Genomic DNA, 17951 nt, shown 5'->3' with positions numbered 1-17951 from the left:
GGGGTTACCAGGGCCGGGGACGAGGGAGGATATGTAGCGTCAAGAGCCGCGCCAGCAGAAGCAATTACTGTACCAGGATTGGTCACCCAAGGAGATTTCACAGCTTGGACGCCCTCTTATCTTGTAGCTGACCGAGTCGAGAGCTTGTTGGAGCAACTCGCAGAAACCCCCGTCAAATCTGGGCGGCACCAGATGTCGGCCCATCCAATACGTGAATGCAAAATTGGTCCTTCAAGAGGGGGGGGGGGCGGTGCTGGATTGGGGGCCTCGGGCTCAGGCTCTCTTTCGTACGGTGGGGTCTCAGTTTCTTGGGCTTCATTTTCGCTACGACCATAGGAAGGGTGATATTGTCTATCAGTCTGGCACAAGACAGCCATCTAACCCGAGCACAGGATAGAAAGATTCAGATTCATCCCCCCGTTGCACAACACTCGATCTTTCTGAGCAAACAAATCTATCAGGGGCCGAAGTTCGCACAACCCAACGGCTACTTGGCTCGCACGGGGCAGATGTGGTCTGAGAGCAAAGTCGGCTACACAAACGTACTCGTACCTAGCACGGGATCTCTTGGGGAGACCTGAGAAAACGGACATTGTGTGACACGCAATGCCACATTGGCACGGCAGCCAACGGGCCCTTGCACATATTTGTTCACTTATTGTATCACGGGCTGATTTGTGTGTTGAATAGAGTCCGTGGCCATAATTACTCGACCTCAGAACTGCGACGTATACAGAGTTTCAAGATCGTGACAGCTAGGTACGTACTGTACAACTCCTGTCCCAGTCTTGTTGGACCGTAATTTGCCAGCTGCGAGAGTTCGGTGGTAACATCGAGTCGGGTGGTTATCAACCAGCCCGTCCCTTCCCGTCGAAATCTGAGGCCGGTTTCAGCAAACAAACTTTTTTGAATACGATCTAGGGGTTAGATATCAACACCTAAAGCTCATGTTTTTCAGGGCGGTGTCTTGTCGGGCAGGCCATGAGGCTTCAAGTTAGTTTAAACCGACCGAACAAGGTATCGTAGTGAACTTGATCCCGGTGAGTCGATTCGCAATGCGACTGCACTGTAGTAACCCAGAGAATTGTGCCGTTTTTCTTGTTTACACGTACTTTCTCAGTGCGACGCAGCATCTCCGTGTCGGTTGGTAGGTTCCTTCCCGTTTCCGGTGAGAACCTGGAAGCTCCATCGAAGCAAATCAGGTATTTTCCGTCGCTAACTTGGAAGTCACAGTATTAAGGAAAGCTCCTTCCCTCCGGTTTGTGGGTGGCTGCTGTGACGTTGAACTGGGCAAGCACAGAACACTCTCCCTCGCACCACTCGTCGATGGGAATTTCCCGCTTTGCTCCCTGTTGATCAAGGCCCTATCCAATTCTCCCACAATCCGGACTTTTGTCACTCTTCTTTCTCAAAGTTCTCCGATCTTTCTGTGATTTTACCTTGGTCCAACCCGCCAACGACAACCATCATCCGCCGGTACGGTCCCAACAAGGTCTACAGCTCCCACTTCAACCGATTCCAGTTCCTCCAGTCATTGAATTACAATGGTGACGGCTGCACGGGTTCTCTACGGCGCCCTCGCTGCTGCGTCTGTGGCTGCCGGTGCCGCCACTCAGCGCCATGCCGAGGCCTTCAAAGATGCTCCGCCCGGCATCAGCTACAAGATTGCCAAGGGCACCCATCCGTGGTCGTCTTCCACCAAGATTACCAAGGCAAGCCAACACGTCCAGCAGCTGCGCCCAGTCCACGCGGGCCGCGCCACCAAGATCAATCCCAGGTCGGCTGCTGCGATCCTCGGTGCCCATCAACGCCTGGTTGGCGGGGCCGGGTACGAGAACATCACTACTACCTCTGCGTACGGAACCCAATATGCCGTCGATTCCCTGTTCAACGGACACCGAATGTCGCTTATCATCGACACTGGAAGTTCCGACACATGGGCCGTCCAGAAGAACTTCCACTGCATCGACTACTCCGGCGAGTTTCTGCCCCAAGAGATCTGCGGCTTCGGTGAGACGTACCCAGAAACTTTCCAATACGGCTTGACCGACCCGGAGTCGCACATGTACATTCAGTATGGCGACGGCGAGATCGTCACCGGCCCCATGGGTTTCTCGGACGTCACGGTCGGCGGCATCACGGTCAAGCAGCAACAGGTGTGTTTGGCCAATACCACGTACTGGTATGGCAACAACCAGACAAGCGGCCTGATGGGCCTTGCATTCCCGGCCCTTACCAACGCTTACCTTGGTGATGGTGAGGGTCACGAGTTTGGCAGGCAGGTGCAGTATTCGCCTCTCTTCACCAGCATGGTCAACCAGGGACTGGTTGATCCCATTTTCAGCATCGCCATTGATCGCAACGCATCCAGTGGCATGCTCGCTTTTGGTGGAGTTGCTCCGGCCAGTGGTTTGGACATGACTCGGACCGCAGTTCTGGACATGATAATCGTAAGTGCTCTCCCTGGCTGGGCGCGGAATGCACCAACGTTGACACGGTAACAGACCAGTGTGATTGCGATCCCCGAAACTTCCTACCAATACTCTTTCTACACGATCATTCCGGACGGTTGGTATTTCGACCAGAACACCAACACCAAAAAGATCCCATACATAGTTGACAGCGGCACAACGCTCAACTACCTCCCGTCGGGTACGTGGTTTACCAGATCTTACCTTATCGGTGAGGGGAGCTAACCGCCTATCTCAGGTCTCGCCGATGCCATCAACGCATCATTCGACCCACCCGCCGTCTACTTGTGGATGTACGGTGCTTACTTCACTTCGTGTGACGCCAACATACCCCAGGTTGCCGTGCTGCTCGATGGCACCAAGTTCAACATCAGCCCCGTGGATCTTCTTTACCGTACATTGGTGGACCCGCTGACTGGACTCTGCATGACTGCCATTGCAGACGGAGGTTCAGGCCCCTACATCCTTGGCGACGCGTTTATGCAGAACGCCTTGGTCGTCTTTGACGTTGGCCAGGCCAAGATGCGCTTCATTCCTCGCCAGCACTACTGATGGTGTGACGCCTGGAGGGAAGCTCGTTTCGATCTTGCTCAGTTCCATGTTTGTTATGACCACCATTTACCATTAAGAGGTGTCGGTGTAGAGGATCATTTGTCGATGTGGACGCTTGCTCGGTAGCTCTAGGGAATATGGGGACGCACTAGCTCAAGATTTAGAGTACTACGGCATTGTCCCCGAGGTCTTCTCTTTATAACCACAGTGGTGTGCTGTCCTTGCTAAATCTTCACTTTGTGATGGGAGGCATCTCCTGGAGCCTGCGCAGAAGGGGGACTTGATGTGAACTATTTCCACCCCAGCCAGACTGCCAACTCTAACCCCTAACCCCTTATACCCTGCTGGTGTTTCAATTTTGAGAACTCGCTCCAAACTTCCTCTTAACAGCTTATCATTCCAATGTTGGACCGCTCGGAAGAACCGCGGCGGTGACCCCTCGCAAGCGAAGAAGCCAAGGGGGGGAGGCCGTAGGTGCAGTGCTTAATTCGCGTAGCCTTCCCAGCGATGAGCAGAAACAATATCCCCGAGGGATCCAAGGGCACGGTAAGACTACTGAATATATGATGCAATCTCTCGTTGACGTTGGTGGTAGCGCATTCACGGTGGGCGGATATCAGTTCGGCACCGATCGTGTTGATGAATCCATATCTGATCGGGTACTATGCACGGCATTACATGGACCGGAGTCTGGAAAATTGTAAGTTTAGAAATAAGGGGCGAGGTGAATGACGAGCAGAGAGATCCACCCAGCCAACACAGCCGCTCCTAGGGTATGCGAATTTTGTTTCATTCCACGCCTCAACTCCGTGATGACAAAACCCGTGCGGAACCGAAACCTGCTGCCCATCATGCCTCTAGCCATGCATTACGAGGCTACCTGCGCTGATGGCCGCCCTGTCTTGGCTGGCTGCCATACGCTCTCCTGGCCTGAGGCTTCTTGTCCCGGCTCATACCTGCCCCCAGAGTGATGTCAACTCGGGGCGGCGTAGAAAAGCCGAAACCCTGTATACGCCGTTAGTTAGGTCGCCCGCCAGCGCTGAAGCGCGGAAAAGGCTTCTTACCTTGGCCACCTTCACCATGTCCAGCTTTTGAACATCAAAAACGCTGCGGAGGCTGTGGGAGGCATACGCGTGGAGGTAAGACCGGTAGCCGTCCTTAGCACTCTGGTTGAGATAGTAGTTGCTCCCAATGAGCTTCTCCAGCTGTGACTGCACGTTCAGGATCTTGTTTTTAGGGAAGTCGTACTCGACGACGGGGACCTTGGCAGCCTTGAGGTGAGCCAGGAAGCCGAGCTCACACGGCTGCAGGAACAACAACGACCGCCCTTTAGTGTTGTTGCCCCTGGCCGTCCGACCGACACGGTGGATGTAATCGCGGGGGTCATCTGGGGGGTCGAATTGGACAATCCAGTCAACTTGAGGAATATCGAGGCCGCGAGCGGCAACGTCGGTGCAGATGAGAGTCCCCTGCTTGGCGTTGCAGAACTCAAAGAAGGTGTTGGTCCGTTTTTGCTGCTTTTGCTTTCCATGCAAGTCGAGGACCTGCAGATCGATGTATTGTAGAAGTTCGCTGTAGTATTTGACCGAGTTGCAGGACGAAAAGAAGACAATGATCTTCTTCTTGGCCATCTTCTTGAGGAACGAGAATAGCAAAAGAAAGCGCTTGTCGGCATCGACGACGACGTATCCCTGGTCGAGCCCTTCGACTGTGCTGAACTGCTTCTCCTCGTCGACATTGATGTACAACGGCCCAGGCCGGAGTGAGATTCTCGCAAGGTCCTCAACTTTTGTTGTCTGTGTAGCCGAGAAGAGCATGGTTTGGCGATTTTCCTTGGGGAGAATTTTGACGATCTGGCGCATTTCGTCCTCGAAACCAACTTCCAGAATCCGGTCGGCCTCATCGATGATCAGGGACTTCAGGTTTTTGAAGACGAAGGTGGTATTTCGGAGATCTATCGAGAAGTAATTGTCAGTAGCTGCCGATCGAGTAGGAAAGCAACACACGAGACTTACGATCGAGGAGCCTGCCGGGCGTGGCGATCAGAAGGTTCACTCCCTTTCCTAGTTTATCTGCCTCCGCTCTGATATTCGCACCTCCGATGACCACCCCATCTGCGACACCAAATTAGCAAGAGTTCCGATGGGACAGTGTACGGACTGCAACTCACAAGTCTGAGAGTGGTTCTTCATCAGCTCGCGCGCAACGCCGAAGATCTGCAGCGCCAGTTCGCGCGTGGGCGTGACAACGATGACGCCAGTGCCGTTCCGCGGCTTGAACCGGAGGGAGTTGAGCATCTCGATGGCGGGAATGAGGAAGGCAAGCGTCTTTCCAGACCCAGTTTTGGCCGCCCCCAGCACATCCTTACCCGCGAGGAGAGGCGGGATGCCTCGCCGTTGGATCTCGGTCATTTTTGTGAATCCCATTTCGTCGATTGACTTCATGGTCTTGTCGGAGAGGTTGAGCTCAGAGAACGCCTGGGCCTCTGTCGACACCGAGGGGCCAAGCAAGGAGCCGTCCCCATTTGTCGCGCCATCCAATCCTGTCAACCTATCTTGGGTCCCTGAACCGTCCGCACCCCCTTCGGCCTGTTCGTCGTCCTCAGAGTCGTCCTGCGCCGAGGTGGCAACTTCCGCCTCGAGCTCCTCGTTGTCGATCTCGTGGTCGCTGTTGTTGTCGCTCTCGGCGTCGCTGGCTTCTGGGGTCGGGGCCCTCTTCAACTTTTTGGTCTTTGAGGAAGCAGCGACAACGCGCTCGGACTTGGAGCCCTTGCTATCCTTGAATTTCCTCTTTTTGCTGAGATCGGGAGCCATTTTGGTGGTTGTGCAGGACGGTCTGGTCGGATTGCGGCGTGCTTTGCACCGGTTTTTTTTTCTTGCACTGAGCTTATCGGGCGGCTGATAGTGAGTGGGAAGAATGGGAAGCAGCCCCCTGTCGTCCCGCCTTGGCGACCTGAGCGAACCTCCAAATCGAAGGAGTCGGTGAAATGTTTTGCCAGTTTCCGGCGGGGTGTACAAGGGCGGGAGGTCCATGCCCGCCCGCCGTGCAGGATGTCTTCGGAAAATCTATTACATAAGCCCCCGTGCCGTCGAACTGCCTTGGCACGCATCCACCAACCTGGTTCAGAAGCTGGGGTCAATCAATTGCTCACCCCCAGGTGGCATCTCGAGTCGGAAACCAAAATGCCCGAGCCACTCCGACCTCGCTGACCCGGGCGCTTCGACACAGTTGCATTAGCTGCAGCGGCTTCATTAATTGGACATCTTTAAAACCACGCGGGTTGCACCGCTCGTGCCCCAAGCCCTTCGCCAAACGCGGAAATTCCTCGCTACCTTCTCGAATCGGTACCGTTGAAGCGTCAACCCCAGAGTTTAGTGTCACGCCCACCATGTCATCATGGTGAGGAAGCCTCGCGGGGGTCCTTCAAACCCCGGGCCCGGACTCCAAATCAATTTCCTGCCGCCCCCGTTGCCTCCGCCAAGTGGTCAGCCCAGTTGCTTTTGGGCAGTTCCTTCGTGCTCAACACGGTGGTTCCCCTCTCTCAAGGTGGTATCAAGGCAACGCATCAGCCCTCCCCTCTTGCCGAAAGGGCTATCCGCCTCGACCCCCAGAGCTGGGTTCGGCTCCGCGCTCGCTTCTTACCGAACCTGGGACAGATGCTCGACTGCTGCTGATCCCTCTGCTGGTGCACCGGGAACCACCGTCGCCATCTGCATTACTTCGATCGATGGCCCCGGTTCAATTTGGGCCTGGTTTAAAAATAGCCGCACGTCAAGTTGACTGCGTTGCCGTGTCTTCTCTCTGAATCTCGCCGTTTTGATGCTCTCCACCATCGGGGTTGATGGGATGATCAGTGTCTCGATGGTGATGGAACGACGGCGAATTGGGTCTTGGGGCTCGAGAGCCGGATAGTGTCTGTGGGTGAGGCGGATGTGTCCTAGGTCCTCGATCCCCAAACACCCGAGCCGCTGGGTTGTGTTCAGGTCGGCGGTTGAGAGTTTTCGAGTAGGGTCTTTCGATGTGCCGACTACCCCCCTCCCCTGCTTGCATCCCATCCTGTGCCCCCCCCCCCCCCCTCAAAATCTTGGGCCGGGCAACCCGGCATGACTTGTTCCCTTCGCTCTGCATTCTGGTGGTATCCTTCTGAGGCACAGACACGGCCTAGCCCGAGCCATGTAGCATCGCCGCCGTCACGAGCTTCTCTTCATTGGTGAGGTTCGGATGGCAAGGCAGCATGATTCTGCATGCCAGGGTGATGGGATGAGGTCGCCCAAGCTGACCTTCATTTATTCCTTGATCAATCCGAAGCCCTGGCTCAGTCGGCAATCTCGACGTCACCGCCGCTCGCAAAAGGATGGGGCAGAGTCAAAGGCCCTTGCTCGTGGCAATCTATGGCTGTGGCCTGACTGGACATATGAATGGTGACCAAAGGGAGAAGGTGCGGAAGGAAGCGAGGAGAAAAGGCATATAAGACCGCCCGCTGTCCTCTCCTGTGTCTTGGTCAACAGCAGCATCCCCAAGCCTCTCTCGGTTCTACACACGCAGTCAGCCCAACGCCTTCTTCACATTTACTCTCACCCTCCCCAGCGGAAATACCTCACCATGAAGTTCATCATCGCCCTCACTTCTCTCTTGGGCGCCGCCATGGCATTCAAGTCCTCCGTCTCCGAAGAACGTACGGCCCGTCTGCGGAACCGGGCTCCAAGGCCCGAGAAGCTCGCAGCCGTGGAGGTGCGAACTCTAGAGTACAGAACCTCGATCGGTGCCCCTACCGAACAGCGCTCCAAGGCCCTGCTTACGAGAGTACCGGGTCTGCAACGGCGTGGTGTCCCCCAAGCGAGCGATTTCTTCGAGTGCACAAACCCCGTAAGGACATTGGGATTTCCCATCTCTTCAGTAAATACCCGTCCCTGGCGTCGACTAACCTTTACCAGAACCCAAGCCCCGCCACCGCCGACTGCAAGGTTATTGTCGACCAAGTCCTATCGACCGACGACGAGTTCATCATCGCGGCAAACTCGTGCCTCGTCTACTCCTTCGGGACGTGTCAGGCCTTTTTCTGCTCCCTCTGCGAGACTCTGAGCACCACAACCATCTTCATTGGCGGCCAGCTCGATACAGTCGATGCTTTGTGTGTCGAGAATGGCCAGGCGGGCACGATTGTGGGCGAGGATGCTCCGCAGTGGAATGCCGGCTTCACCTACGCGGGAGAGGGCTTGCCGACGTTTGATGTGTGCTGAGGATATGCTTCGAAGGACGGCTTTTCCTGAGAGTTCTTAGGTGCGCTTGGTCCGTTGCTTGGTATTTCAAGGCTGTCGGTTTCTTTGGATCGTGCTCGAGTCGCATGGAAAGCAACGGCATCTTGTCACAGTGAAGGTCAAACATGTAGCTTTGAAGTTGATGAATCGGAAATTGGGATGGCAGTTGTTGCATTGCATCAGAAGAGCCTCACCTTCGCGTACCTTCAGGCTGATATCGCCATATTAATCTTTATCACCGTCATTGTCAGGGGGCTCTCCGCAACCGAGTATGCCCGCCCCACACGCTGTCCACCACCACCAAACAAGTCAACAGGATCACGGTAGTTATCGCGCAACCCTAGCTAAAACCACGGCACTCTCTTGCTAGACTTCGACTCTCCCTTTTTTTTTCCTTTTTTTTTTTTTTCTTTCTTACTTTTACCTCAGGCTGGGCTGGTCCAAGTTCACCCTCAACCTCGGCCGTTCCCGTCCCCCCACCAGAGAACCCGACCCCCACCCTTCTCGAGAGACCTGGAACCCCACCAGTAGGGCGATCGAGGCCCACGCAATGACCTTGGCTCCAGCGGGAGCCGGGGATCGAGAACCTTTTGCGTTCCGGACAAGCTTGGCTTGAAATTCAGTTGAGTATCATCGCGTCCCTGGTCGATCACAGGCAAGCAAGGGTTCCCACGTGTTTAACCTGCAAGAATCGGGCAATGAGGAAAAAGGTTTGCAGATGTTCAGGTCTCACTTATGGGAGGCAAAGACTTGAGGTGTGCTCTTGCCGGGTTGCCAGAGACGGTTTCCCGAGAGTTTCACCCCACTGTTTCGACAGAAGAAACAATGTTTACGTGGGATCCGGCACTTTCCCCAGGGGCAGCGCACACTCTGCTGGTCACCTGAACACAAGGCCAGCTTGGCACTCAGTGCTCAGAGACTGCCGAGACCTGCCCTGGTGCCCAGTATGGATGGCCCGGGACTGCCACCAAGGTGCATGTTCCCGCCGGCTAGCAGTCCGGCCACCTCCCGATTCCAGCCGATAGCGTGCACGGCCCAAGTATCACCTAACTCAACACGCGGGTTCCATCTTATCCCCAAGAACAGTCTTTCGTCTTGAGGAGAAAGTCTGAACGAGCGCCAGAGTAAGGATGGATTGAAGGGGTGAGAGCGGGAGATGGCGGTCAGGTACCTTGGTGTTCTGGGAGAGAAAACCCGTCACATCACGGGCACTCAATCCCAGCCTGCAAGGCCCCGCTTTTGTCTGCGTTTCGGGTCAGTTCGGAGGGAAAGTGGCCTGGGACCAAAGAGCTGTTGGCCAGGCGTGAGCCAGGATGCCAGGCTGCGCTGAAAAGGCAGGACTCTGCGCCAAGGGACCAGGGTGCCGCCCGCTGGACCGCCCGAGATATGCCGCCCTGGGATTCCCGATGCGATTGATGAAGCTCGCCAGGGCTTCGTGCAACTTTACTCGCCAGGATTGTCTTTTTCCTGTGTATCGTCTCCGTCATTCTTCAAATCACTCCGCCGCCCTTTCCCAAGCCCTTTCCCGCAATAGAGACGTAGCCTATTGTCCCCGACTACACCTTGTTGCGTCGACCACGACAGCAACGCAAGGTGGCGTCGCAAGCCGGGGAAGCTCCTTTCCCAACCCACCATCGTCACTGTTACGCTCGACCCGCACACGGCGCCCCACGAAGCGCTCACGCGATCAACCACTGCGAGCTCTCCACGCCTACCACGCTGACTCTCTGCCATTCCTCGGTCCCAATTAAGCTGCTACATGTCTCGACCATCTATTCCGTCCTCGTCCGCCTCCAGAACGCTGCTACAACGGCTATCACTCAGCAGAGATGGCTCCAAAGATTAACGGCCTCGGCATCATGCCCGAGGACACGCGGATTTGCGTCGTCATGGTCGGGCTCCCAGCCCGAGGCAAAAGCTACATCGCACAGAGAGGTGAGATCGCCGTTGGTTGACAGCCCCTCCCCCTTTCGTCCCGGCCGCTGACCGTGCTCCTCTTTCCAGCCCAGCGATACCTAAAGTGGCTATCGGTCCCGGCGGCAACCTTCAACGTAGGCAACTATCGCCGTGAGAACGCTCCCCATCCGTCCGCCGACTTCTTCGACACCAATAATGCCGAGGGCGAGCGCCAGCGCCGCGCGGCTGCCAATGCCGCCGTGGCAGACATGCTCAAGTGGTTCAAGAGCGGCGGGGTTGTCGCGATCCTGGATGCCACCAATAGCACCAAAGAGAGGCGGAAATGGGTGCTCGAGCGGATCTCGAGCGAGGGAATCGAGGTCATCTTCGTCGAGTCTAAATGCGACGACGAAGAACTAGTCATGGCCAACATCCGCGATGTTAAAGCCACCTCTCCGGACTACGTGGGCCAGGACCCTGAGAAGGCCGCGCTGGACTTCCGGGAACGCATCCGCAACTACGAGAAGGTATACAAATCGATCAACGACGACAAGGATGAGGACCACTTGACATATCTCAAGATCATGAACGTGGGCAAGAAGGTCTTCATCAACCGCATCCAGGACTACCTTCAGAGCCGCGTCGTCTACTTCCTCATGAACCTCCACATCCGCCCACGTTCCGTCTGGCTGTCTCGCGTAAGCACCGGCGGCCGCCCCGTTCCTCCAAGACCGCGCTGACCTTGTTCTCTCTAGCATGGCGAGTCAATGTTCAATCTGGACGGCCGCATTGGCGGTGACGCAACACTCTCACACCGCGGCGAAGAGTACGCCCTCAAACTTCCCGAGTTGGTCCGCGAGTCTGTTGGTGTAAGTGCCCATCAAAAAAGTCTTGGCTCCGTGTGCCAAGCCGGGCCTCCGAACCCCTGGTCTCGGTGGTTTTGGCGTGCCATGTGCCGTCCGCCTGCATAACCCCAACTAACAACACGCAGAGCGACCGTCCATTGACGGTCTGGACCTCGACACTGAAACGGACCATCGCCACAGCCCGCCACCTGCCGAAACACTACAACCAGCTCCAGTGGAAGGCGCTAGACGAGCTTGACGCCGGGGTGTGCGACGGCATGACGTACCAGGAGATCGCGGACCAGTATCCCGAGGATTTCCAGGCCCGCGACGAGGACAAGTACAACTATCGGTACCGTGGCGGTGAGAGCTACCGCGACGTGGTCATCCGCCTCGAGCCCATCATCATGGAACTCGAGCGCAGCGAGGACATACTCATCATCTCGCACCAGGCCGTTATCCGCTGCATCTACGCCTACTTCATGCAGAAAACGCAGGAAGACAGCCCCTGGGTGCCCGTGCCCCTCCACACCTTGATGAAACTGACGCCGCGCGCTTACGGCACCGAGCTGCAGACTTATCGTGCCAACATTAAGGCCGTCAGCACCTGGCGCGGCAAGGGCAGCACGGCGAAACACGAGGATCCCGCCCCGGAGGGTGGTATCTGAGATTCTGGGCTCGGGTTTTGGACCTGGGCACCGGGGACAGTATGTCGCATTGCTTTTTTCAGCATCTCTAGACTTGTGTGTTTTGTTTTTTCTACGGCGGGCGTAGAACCATTAAGCGGACTGCATACTTTTGGGATGGTGATGGTGACGTGGAAAATCCCAGGGTTGAAGGCTGGACGACCCTCGGAATGGAGTTTACGGTTGGGCGCCAGCGTTGGCTTTGAGCCTTGCGCTGGCATTGGGCGCGAAATTGAGGTCTCGCTACGATACATACCATACGGAGGAATGAGAGGCTGTGTTAAATGGGAAAGGGAAGGGGTTGGCCTTGACCAACGCAATGACGCCGTTCGTAGGGAACAGTTGTCAACACCATTGTGGTTCACCTCTTTTACGCTATCGAACCCCCAAGGCCGGGAACCGTTTCGCTCAGTGATACCGTTCCGCAGCATTCAGCATGAAAGTATTGCATACCTTCAAAACACCTGCACGGCTAGGAGCAGTATAATTTGGATGGTTTCTTGACTGGAACCAAGCCAACATTGCCGTATGCCGGGCTCGTGTGTGAGTCTCTCCTCGGTGAGCTCGCAGGCAGCAGCAAATCCAGCCACTGGTCATTCTTGCTTGATAGGAGACTTGTGGTTACTCGCTGATCTCAAACTTTTGATTGTTGGTTCTAGGTTTAGGTCTTCAGGGCTCAAGAAGCTTAGTTGCTTAGTTGGGATGGTCCACAGAGGAATAACATAACGCCATTTGCACCGAGTTGCACCCGTCACTCCCTTCACTCTTCGTCTTTTGCTTTGTGGCACATCAGGCAAGCGAGTACGACAGTTCCATTTACACTCATACTGTCTAAGATACAACCCCCCCCCCCCCCCCCCCCCCCGGCCTCCCCCCTTTCTCCCCTTCACAACAACTCATAATTCGATCGGTCCGCTACACACTCAAAGACTGAGGAATCCTGCAATCAACAAACCCCAAACGCCCAGCCCCATCACCCCCATCCGACCCATGACTCGGCCGGCGCCACTCTCCTCACCAGACCGAGTCTGCAGGTTCGAGGTATCGTTTACAGGGTAACCATTGTCAAGGATGCACTGCTGCATATCGGTGTTGAACGCGGGGCTTTCGCCGTCCTTGATGTAGCGGTCGGGGATCTTGCACCACATGTAGCAGTCGATGACGAGATTGACCTCGTTTGGCTCGCAGCACTCGGTCATATAGCGAGCCTCGGTGTCGTTGCCCGGTACGATGATAAGGGGGATGCCGTGGGGGATCAGGTCGCCGAAGGCACTCTTCAAAGGGATCTCGCCGTTGGGGAGGCACTCGAGGGTGGCACTGCCTGTAGACATGGTGGGCGGTGGTGTCTGGCTGTGGTGTTTGAGAGGGTATGAGTTTGGTTTTGGTGTTGATGTTGGAGATAAACAAGAAACTATGGCGGCTCCTGATGTTTTATAGCTCGTTGTGGTGGATGGAGAGAGCGGTCTTAATAAGAACGGAAAGGTACCTCCCTAGCTAGGTCTATTAGGGCAAGTGGTGATGTTCATGGGGGACCAAGCGAGCTCATATTGGAGGCTGAGCACTCAAGGCATAACGGGTCTCGAAGGATACCCACGACACCGCACCTTTGGCATCCTTGCATCATCAACAGCTACCCCGGAGTTGATAGTTTGACGTCTCTTTGAATTAACGCTATGCCTTCCAAGTTCATTTACCCGCCTTGGCTCAGGCACAGCCCCAATCCCTTGATTTTCAAATCGCCCAAGCCCAATCATGATGTTGGGCATACATTCGCCTTGCTACCATTTGCGTGTGTTGTCGGGCCCCCAACGGGGAGGTTGGAGGCCCCAGCACAGAACGTGATGCTGCCAGAGTATGCTGGCTCGCGAAATATTCCGACTCCCTTGACGAGCTCGGCCCAGGACATTGGGGGATTTCTGCATGTGGGTTACGCTGACGGCTGGTTTGAACTTCCGGGGAGGGACCATGGGTTTGGCATTCGGCAGGGACACAGACGACTCGAATGTCGGCATGGTTCGACCGGGCGACTTCGTACGGGAAGGGTTACCCCGAATGAGTTTTGCCTCCCTTCTGATATCTAATTACCTGGTAGCTATCGGGCCAGCCACGGGATTATTTACATGGAAGAGGTTCGGTACAGAACGGGACTCGGAGTGTAAACGAGCCTTGTTGTCCGCCTCTTCGATTGTTGTTTTCTTCTGAATATTGCTACCTACCTTATTGCTACCTAGGTAGGTAGCCGTGGGTGCCGCGAACTGCCAGTCTGCAACACCCCTCCCCTCATTCGGCCCGGGTCAGGTATCATGGGGCTGTGTAGAGCAAATGTGACCAGGTGCAGAAAAATATGAACGGAACGGATCCCGATTCATCGGATGAGCCTTTGAGAATTCAAGTTAACGACAAATTTCTTGTAGGCACGAGATCCTACTCTCAGCCATAGAACATCTCAAGCATTGCTGCAGTGAATCCGTCGGCGGCCTCCGCACTTGGACCAACCACGTGTCACTCCCAGCCTGAAGAGGTGCTCTAGCCAGACACTCAGAACCTCTGCTTCAGACTACCTACCTAGTTACTCAGCCCACTCTCTAATTACACGAGACTTTTGCCTTGTGTTTTGAGCAGTCGCGGGTTTGGTGTTGCGTGGGGGGTAAGGTGAAGTGTGGATTTCGGCTCCGCATTAACAACATCCCGGTCCGCACAACAGCGACGTGACCTGCCCCGCCATGTGCCCGCCCGACCTCACTTCGCCCGTCGTCGATTTTTGACCGGCCAGCACTCCTCCTTTACCCAACGCAACCCCAATGTCGTCAGGTACCTATTGACGCCAGTGCAATGTGAAGGAGGATTTCGCTTACCGGTTTCTGGATTTTTTGACTGCTCGGTCGGTCGCCTCCGTCGGTGGTGCCAAGATGTTTGGGTTGCCGCTTCGCGACCCCTGCACCGAGAAATGACTGGCTGTCGAGAGCCGGGCGGTTCGGCGGCTTGAATAACAAGCGCTTCGATGGGGGAGTTGATGGCAACGTATTGGTTTTGAGCGCAAGAAACAAAGAAGAGGCCTGTTCGAGAATCTATCTTTATATCCGCTCATTGTTACAGTTGCCGTCATGCGGCCTGTTCCTGGCCATCGTCCCTTTTATTGTGGCCATGTGCCCGCTCCATTGTTGCTATTGTTCTGCCACTTTACTTCTCCTCCCATCTTCATCTTTTTCCATTGTCACACTTAGAGTCATGCATCGATAGGCGTATGGGTCATTCCTGTGCTTGAGTTCGGCATTTCTTTTCCTTCATTTTTATTCCTCTTCTGTTTCCTACATCACGTAGCTGGTCTACAATTACATCCACAACACCAACACCACTTCCTAATTCGGTAATCACCGGCCACCCATTAAGACAACACCAACACATTTCATTCGCCCTTCCCACGGTTTACCGCATCATGTTCTACAACGAAAAGACGGGGGCAGTGCCTCCAGTACCTTCAAATCTCAACGCCAACACCTGGCATACAGTCGACCTCAACCTCCGGTCCGCTCCCCAGCTTCAGCCGCACGCCCACACCGCGCCAACCGTCACCCCCTACTTGGGGCTCCGAGCAAGACTCTCACAGCTCTGGTTCAACCGGTGGACCATCCTCCTCATCCTCGTCCTCGTCCGGGTCCTCATCCTGACCGCCGGCCTTAACGACAACATCGGCGATGCTAAGGTCAAGGCCCTGTCGGCATGCACCAAGGTCGAGGACATCGGCAGTGCCATGGCGTCCATGCCGCACTACCTCTCGGTAGGCGTCAACTCAATGGCCTCCGAAGGAATCACCACGGCTGTGTCGGGTATGGTAAAGATGTTGATGATGATTTTGACGGGCGTCGAAAACCTTATCCTCTTCATCATCAATATGTACGTCGGGACGTACGCATGCCTTATTGCGGCTTTGATCCACGGCGGCCTAGACGTTTCGGTCAAGGTCGTTGAGGGCGCCACCAAGGTCATGAACGATGCCATCGGTACAATTACCGGCCAGATTACCGAGTCCATCTCCGACGTCCAGAGCACCATCAACGACATTCCCAACAAGATATCCAACTTCCTAGGTGGTGTCGACTTGAAGCTCCCCAAGATCGATATTGGCAAGAGCCTGGAAGACCTTGAAAACATCGAGATCAACAGTAACGAGCTCGTCAAGGATATCGTTGCCCTCAATAAGACGATCCCGACTTTCGACCAAGTTGAGAATTTCACTAAGAATGCAATCGCCATCCCTTTCAACTTCCTCAAGGAGCAGGTAAACAGCAGTTTCGGCTCGTACAAGTTCGACGACTCCGTCTTTCCCGTGGCCGAGAAACAGGCGCTCTCCTTTTGCTCGAACAACAGCTTTCTCAACGACTTCTTCGAAACGCTGTTCAACATTGTCCGTACAGCTAAGATTGCCTTCTCCGTCGTTATCCCCATCTTAGCCGTCCTGGCGATTATCGGTATGGGATATATCGAGATCCGGCGCTGGCGGAGGGAGAAGCAGCGCTCTCGCGAGTTCACCGAGCGCGGCTACGATCCTATGGATGTTGTCTATCTTTCCTCGAGGCCGGTGACGGGCGGGGTCGGGTTGTGGCTGTCGGCCAAGTTCAAGACTGTGAAGAAGCAGCTCCTCGTCCGGTGGACGATTGCGTACGGGACTTCGCTGCCTGCCTTGTTCGTCCTCTCGCTTGCTTTCGCCGGCCTCTTTTCTTGCCTTTGCCAGTTCATCATCCTGCGGGCCATCCAGCAGGAGGCCCCCGCACTGGCCAACCAGGTCGGAGACTTTGCTGGAGATGTCGTCGGGACGCTCCAGCAGGTGTCGACGAACTGGGCCGATGACGCCAATGGGGTTATCATCAAGCTCCAGGACGACATCAACGACGATATGTTCGGCTGGGTCAACAACGCCACGACGTCCGTCAATAACACGCTCAACACGTTCGACGAAGAGATCGACAAGGCCATCACAGCCGTTTTCAAGGACACTATCCTATTCAATACAGCGCGCAACCTGGTCGGCTGCCTTATCACGCGCAAGATCGAGACGGTACAAGAGGGCCTCACCTGGGTCCACGACAACGCGCACGTCACGCTCCCGCTCTTTGCCAACAATGTCTTCTCGCAGGGCGCCAACAATAGCGTCAATGGCGACAGCGACCTGACCAGCTTCTTGGCCTCCCCGTCAACCGTCACCACCGACGAGATCACCTCGGCCGTCAACCAGGTCATTACCAAGCTCGAGAACGGCATCGTACAGGAGGCCCTGATCTCTACCGCGCTCCTATTAGTTTACGTCATCGTCGTCCTCTCCGGCGCCGTCCGCGCCCTGGCGGCGTCGGCGCAGAAGGAGAAGACACGGGCCGAGGGGGGCGAGCAGTACGGCGTCAAGGCGCCCCCCAGCCGCGGCAGCAGCAGCGCGAGCAGCGGGGACAGCGACGACCACCACCACGGCCACGAGCGCGACCCTAGCGACTTTGAGCGCAAGGGCGTCATCTACGCCGGCAGCGTCAAGAGGGGGCGGCCGGGACCAGAGCAGTGGCCGTCGCACGCCAGGAAAAGCAGTTACCCGGAGGTGGAAGGCCCAGACCGCTAGAGGTCGTCTGTGGCACGCCCGCGTCGTGACTCGAGTCCGCGGTCGGTAGGCGATGGATGGGACTTGTCGATGCCGCCGCCGCCGCCAAAGTACTCGCCGGTCTAGCTCTGGGTGGGATTGGATAAGACGGCGGATAATTAATTGCTTCGTTGCAAGTGCGCGTTCCTTTTGTTTTTCCGGTAGATGAATAGATACCCGTTTAATTTGGAATGACGTTTTGACTTTGGCCTGTCATCCCGCGCCGCGTTTCCCGTTTCGTGATGCGAGTTGGGTTGGAGGGGCCCTCCGGATAAGTGTTTACCAGCCCCTGTCCCCTACCTGAGCTCCCCTGCATCTCGAACGACAGCACCTGCAACGTATTCGTACGCGACTTCGTACCTCCAGATGGAGTTATTTGGGTGTGCGCTTTCATGGACCGGGCAGTTCGTGGCAAAGTAAGACCAACATGGCCATAGACACAGTTCAATGGAACGAAATGACACAATTCCATGGCTCGAAAATCATCACGTTCGGGTCTCTCATCGTCATCCTCTCTCATCCTCCGTGTTTGGACTCCGCTTACGTAGTGCCAGGTAGTGCCATGGTGCTGCATTCAAGAGGCTCAGCTGGAAAAGTGTCATCAGCTCCCGTCCCCTTACACG

The 17951-nt window shown here is 55.7% G+C and overlaps 6 protein-coding genes across 6 annotated transcripts; 4 read left to right on the top strand and 2 right to left on the bottom strand.

The window, feature by feature from the left end:
• Positions 1-1544: 1544 nt before the first annotated feature.
• On the top strand, positions 1545-3155 carry B0H64DRAFT_346489 (aspartic peptidase domain-containing protein; the record flags this gene model as incomplete). Its single annotated transcript, XM_062801335.1, has 3 exons — positions 1545-2450; positions 2505-2652; positions 2710-3155. 3 exons carry the CDS (start codon positions 1545-1547, stop codon positions 3021-3023), a joined length of 1368 nt encoding a protein of 455 aa, XP_062657262.1. The 3' UTR covers positions 3024-3155.
• A 744-nt stretch (positions 3156-3899) lies between these two features.
• On the bottom strand, positions 3900-5836 carry B0H64DRAFT_444986 (P-loop containing nucleoside triphosphate hydrolase protein; the record flags this gene model as incomplete). Its single annotated transcript, XM_062806819.1, has 4 exons — positions 3900-4028; positions 4088-4977; positions 5039-5137; positions 5194-5836. The coding sequence occupies 4 exons, from the start codon at positions 5834-5836 to the stop codon at positions 3900-3902; spliced, it is 1761 nt and encodes a 586-aa protein (XP_062657261.1).
• A 1789-nt stretch (positions 5837-7625) lies between these two features.
• Positions 7626-8263, top strand: B0H64DRAFT_327065 (uncharacterized protein; the record flags this gene model as incomplete). Its single annotated transcript, XM_062800765.1, has 2 exons — positions 7626-7889; positions 7958-8263. 2 exons carry the CDS (start codon positions 7626-7628, stop codon positions 8261-8263), a joined length of 570 nt encoding a protein of 189 aa, XP_062657260.1.
• A 1676-nt stretch (positions 8264-9939) lies between these two features.
• B0H64DRAFT_219271 (6-phosphofructo-2-kinase-domain-containing protein) lies at positions 9940-11736 on the top strand. Its single transcript, XM_062799556.1, has 4 exons — positions 9940-10216; positions 10286-10875; positions 10933-11046; positions 11169-11736. The coding sequence occupies exons 1-4, from the start codon at positions 10111-10113 to the stop codon at positions 11688-11690; spliced, it is 1332 nt and encodes a 443-aa protein (XP_062657259.1). The 5' UTR covers positions 9940-10110; the 3' UTR covers positions 11691-11736.
• Positions 11737-12468: 732 nt separating this feature from the next.
• Positions 12469-13039, bottom strand: B0H64DRAFT_376610 (uncharacterized protein; the record flags this gene model as incomplete). Its single annotated transcript, XM_062802488.1, has 2 exons — positions 12469-12485; positions 12727-13039. The coding sequence occupies 2 exons, from the start codon at positions 13037-13039 to the stop codon at positions 12469-12471; spliced, it is 330 nt and encodes a 109-aa protein (XP_062657258.1).
• A 1940-nt stretch (positions 13040-14979) lies between these two features.
• B0H64DRAFT_219237 (plasma membrane fusion protein PRM1) lies at positions 14980-17537 on the top strand. The gene has a single exon (XM_062799555.1). It carries the CDS (start codon positions 15145-15147, stop codon positions 17308-17310), a length of 2166 nt encoding a protein of 721 aa, XP_062657257.1. The 5' UTR covers positions 14980-15144; the 3' UTR covers positions 17311-17537.
• The last annotated feature ends 414 nt before the right edge of the window (positions 17538-17951 follow it).

This window comes from Chaetomium fimeti (assembly GCF_033439085.1).
Source record: "Chaetomium fimeti strain CBS 168.71 chromosome Unknown B0H64scaffold_6, whole genome shotgun sequence".
NCBI lineage: Eukaryota > Fungi > Ascomycota > Sordariomycetes > Sordariales > Chaetomiaceae > Chaetomium > Chaetomium fimeti.
Note: the sequence above shows the minus strand (reverse complement) of the source record. Positions and strands in the feature narration are given on the sequence as shown.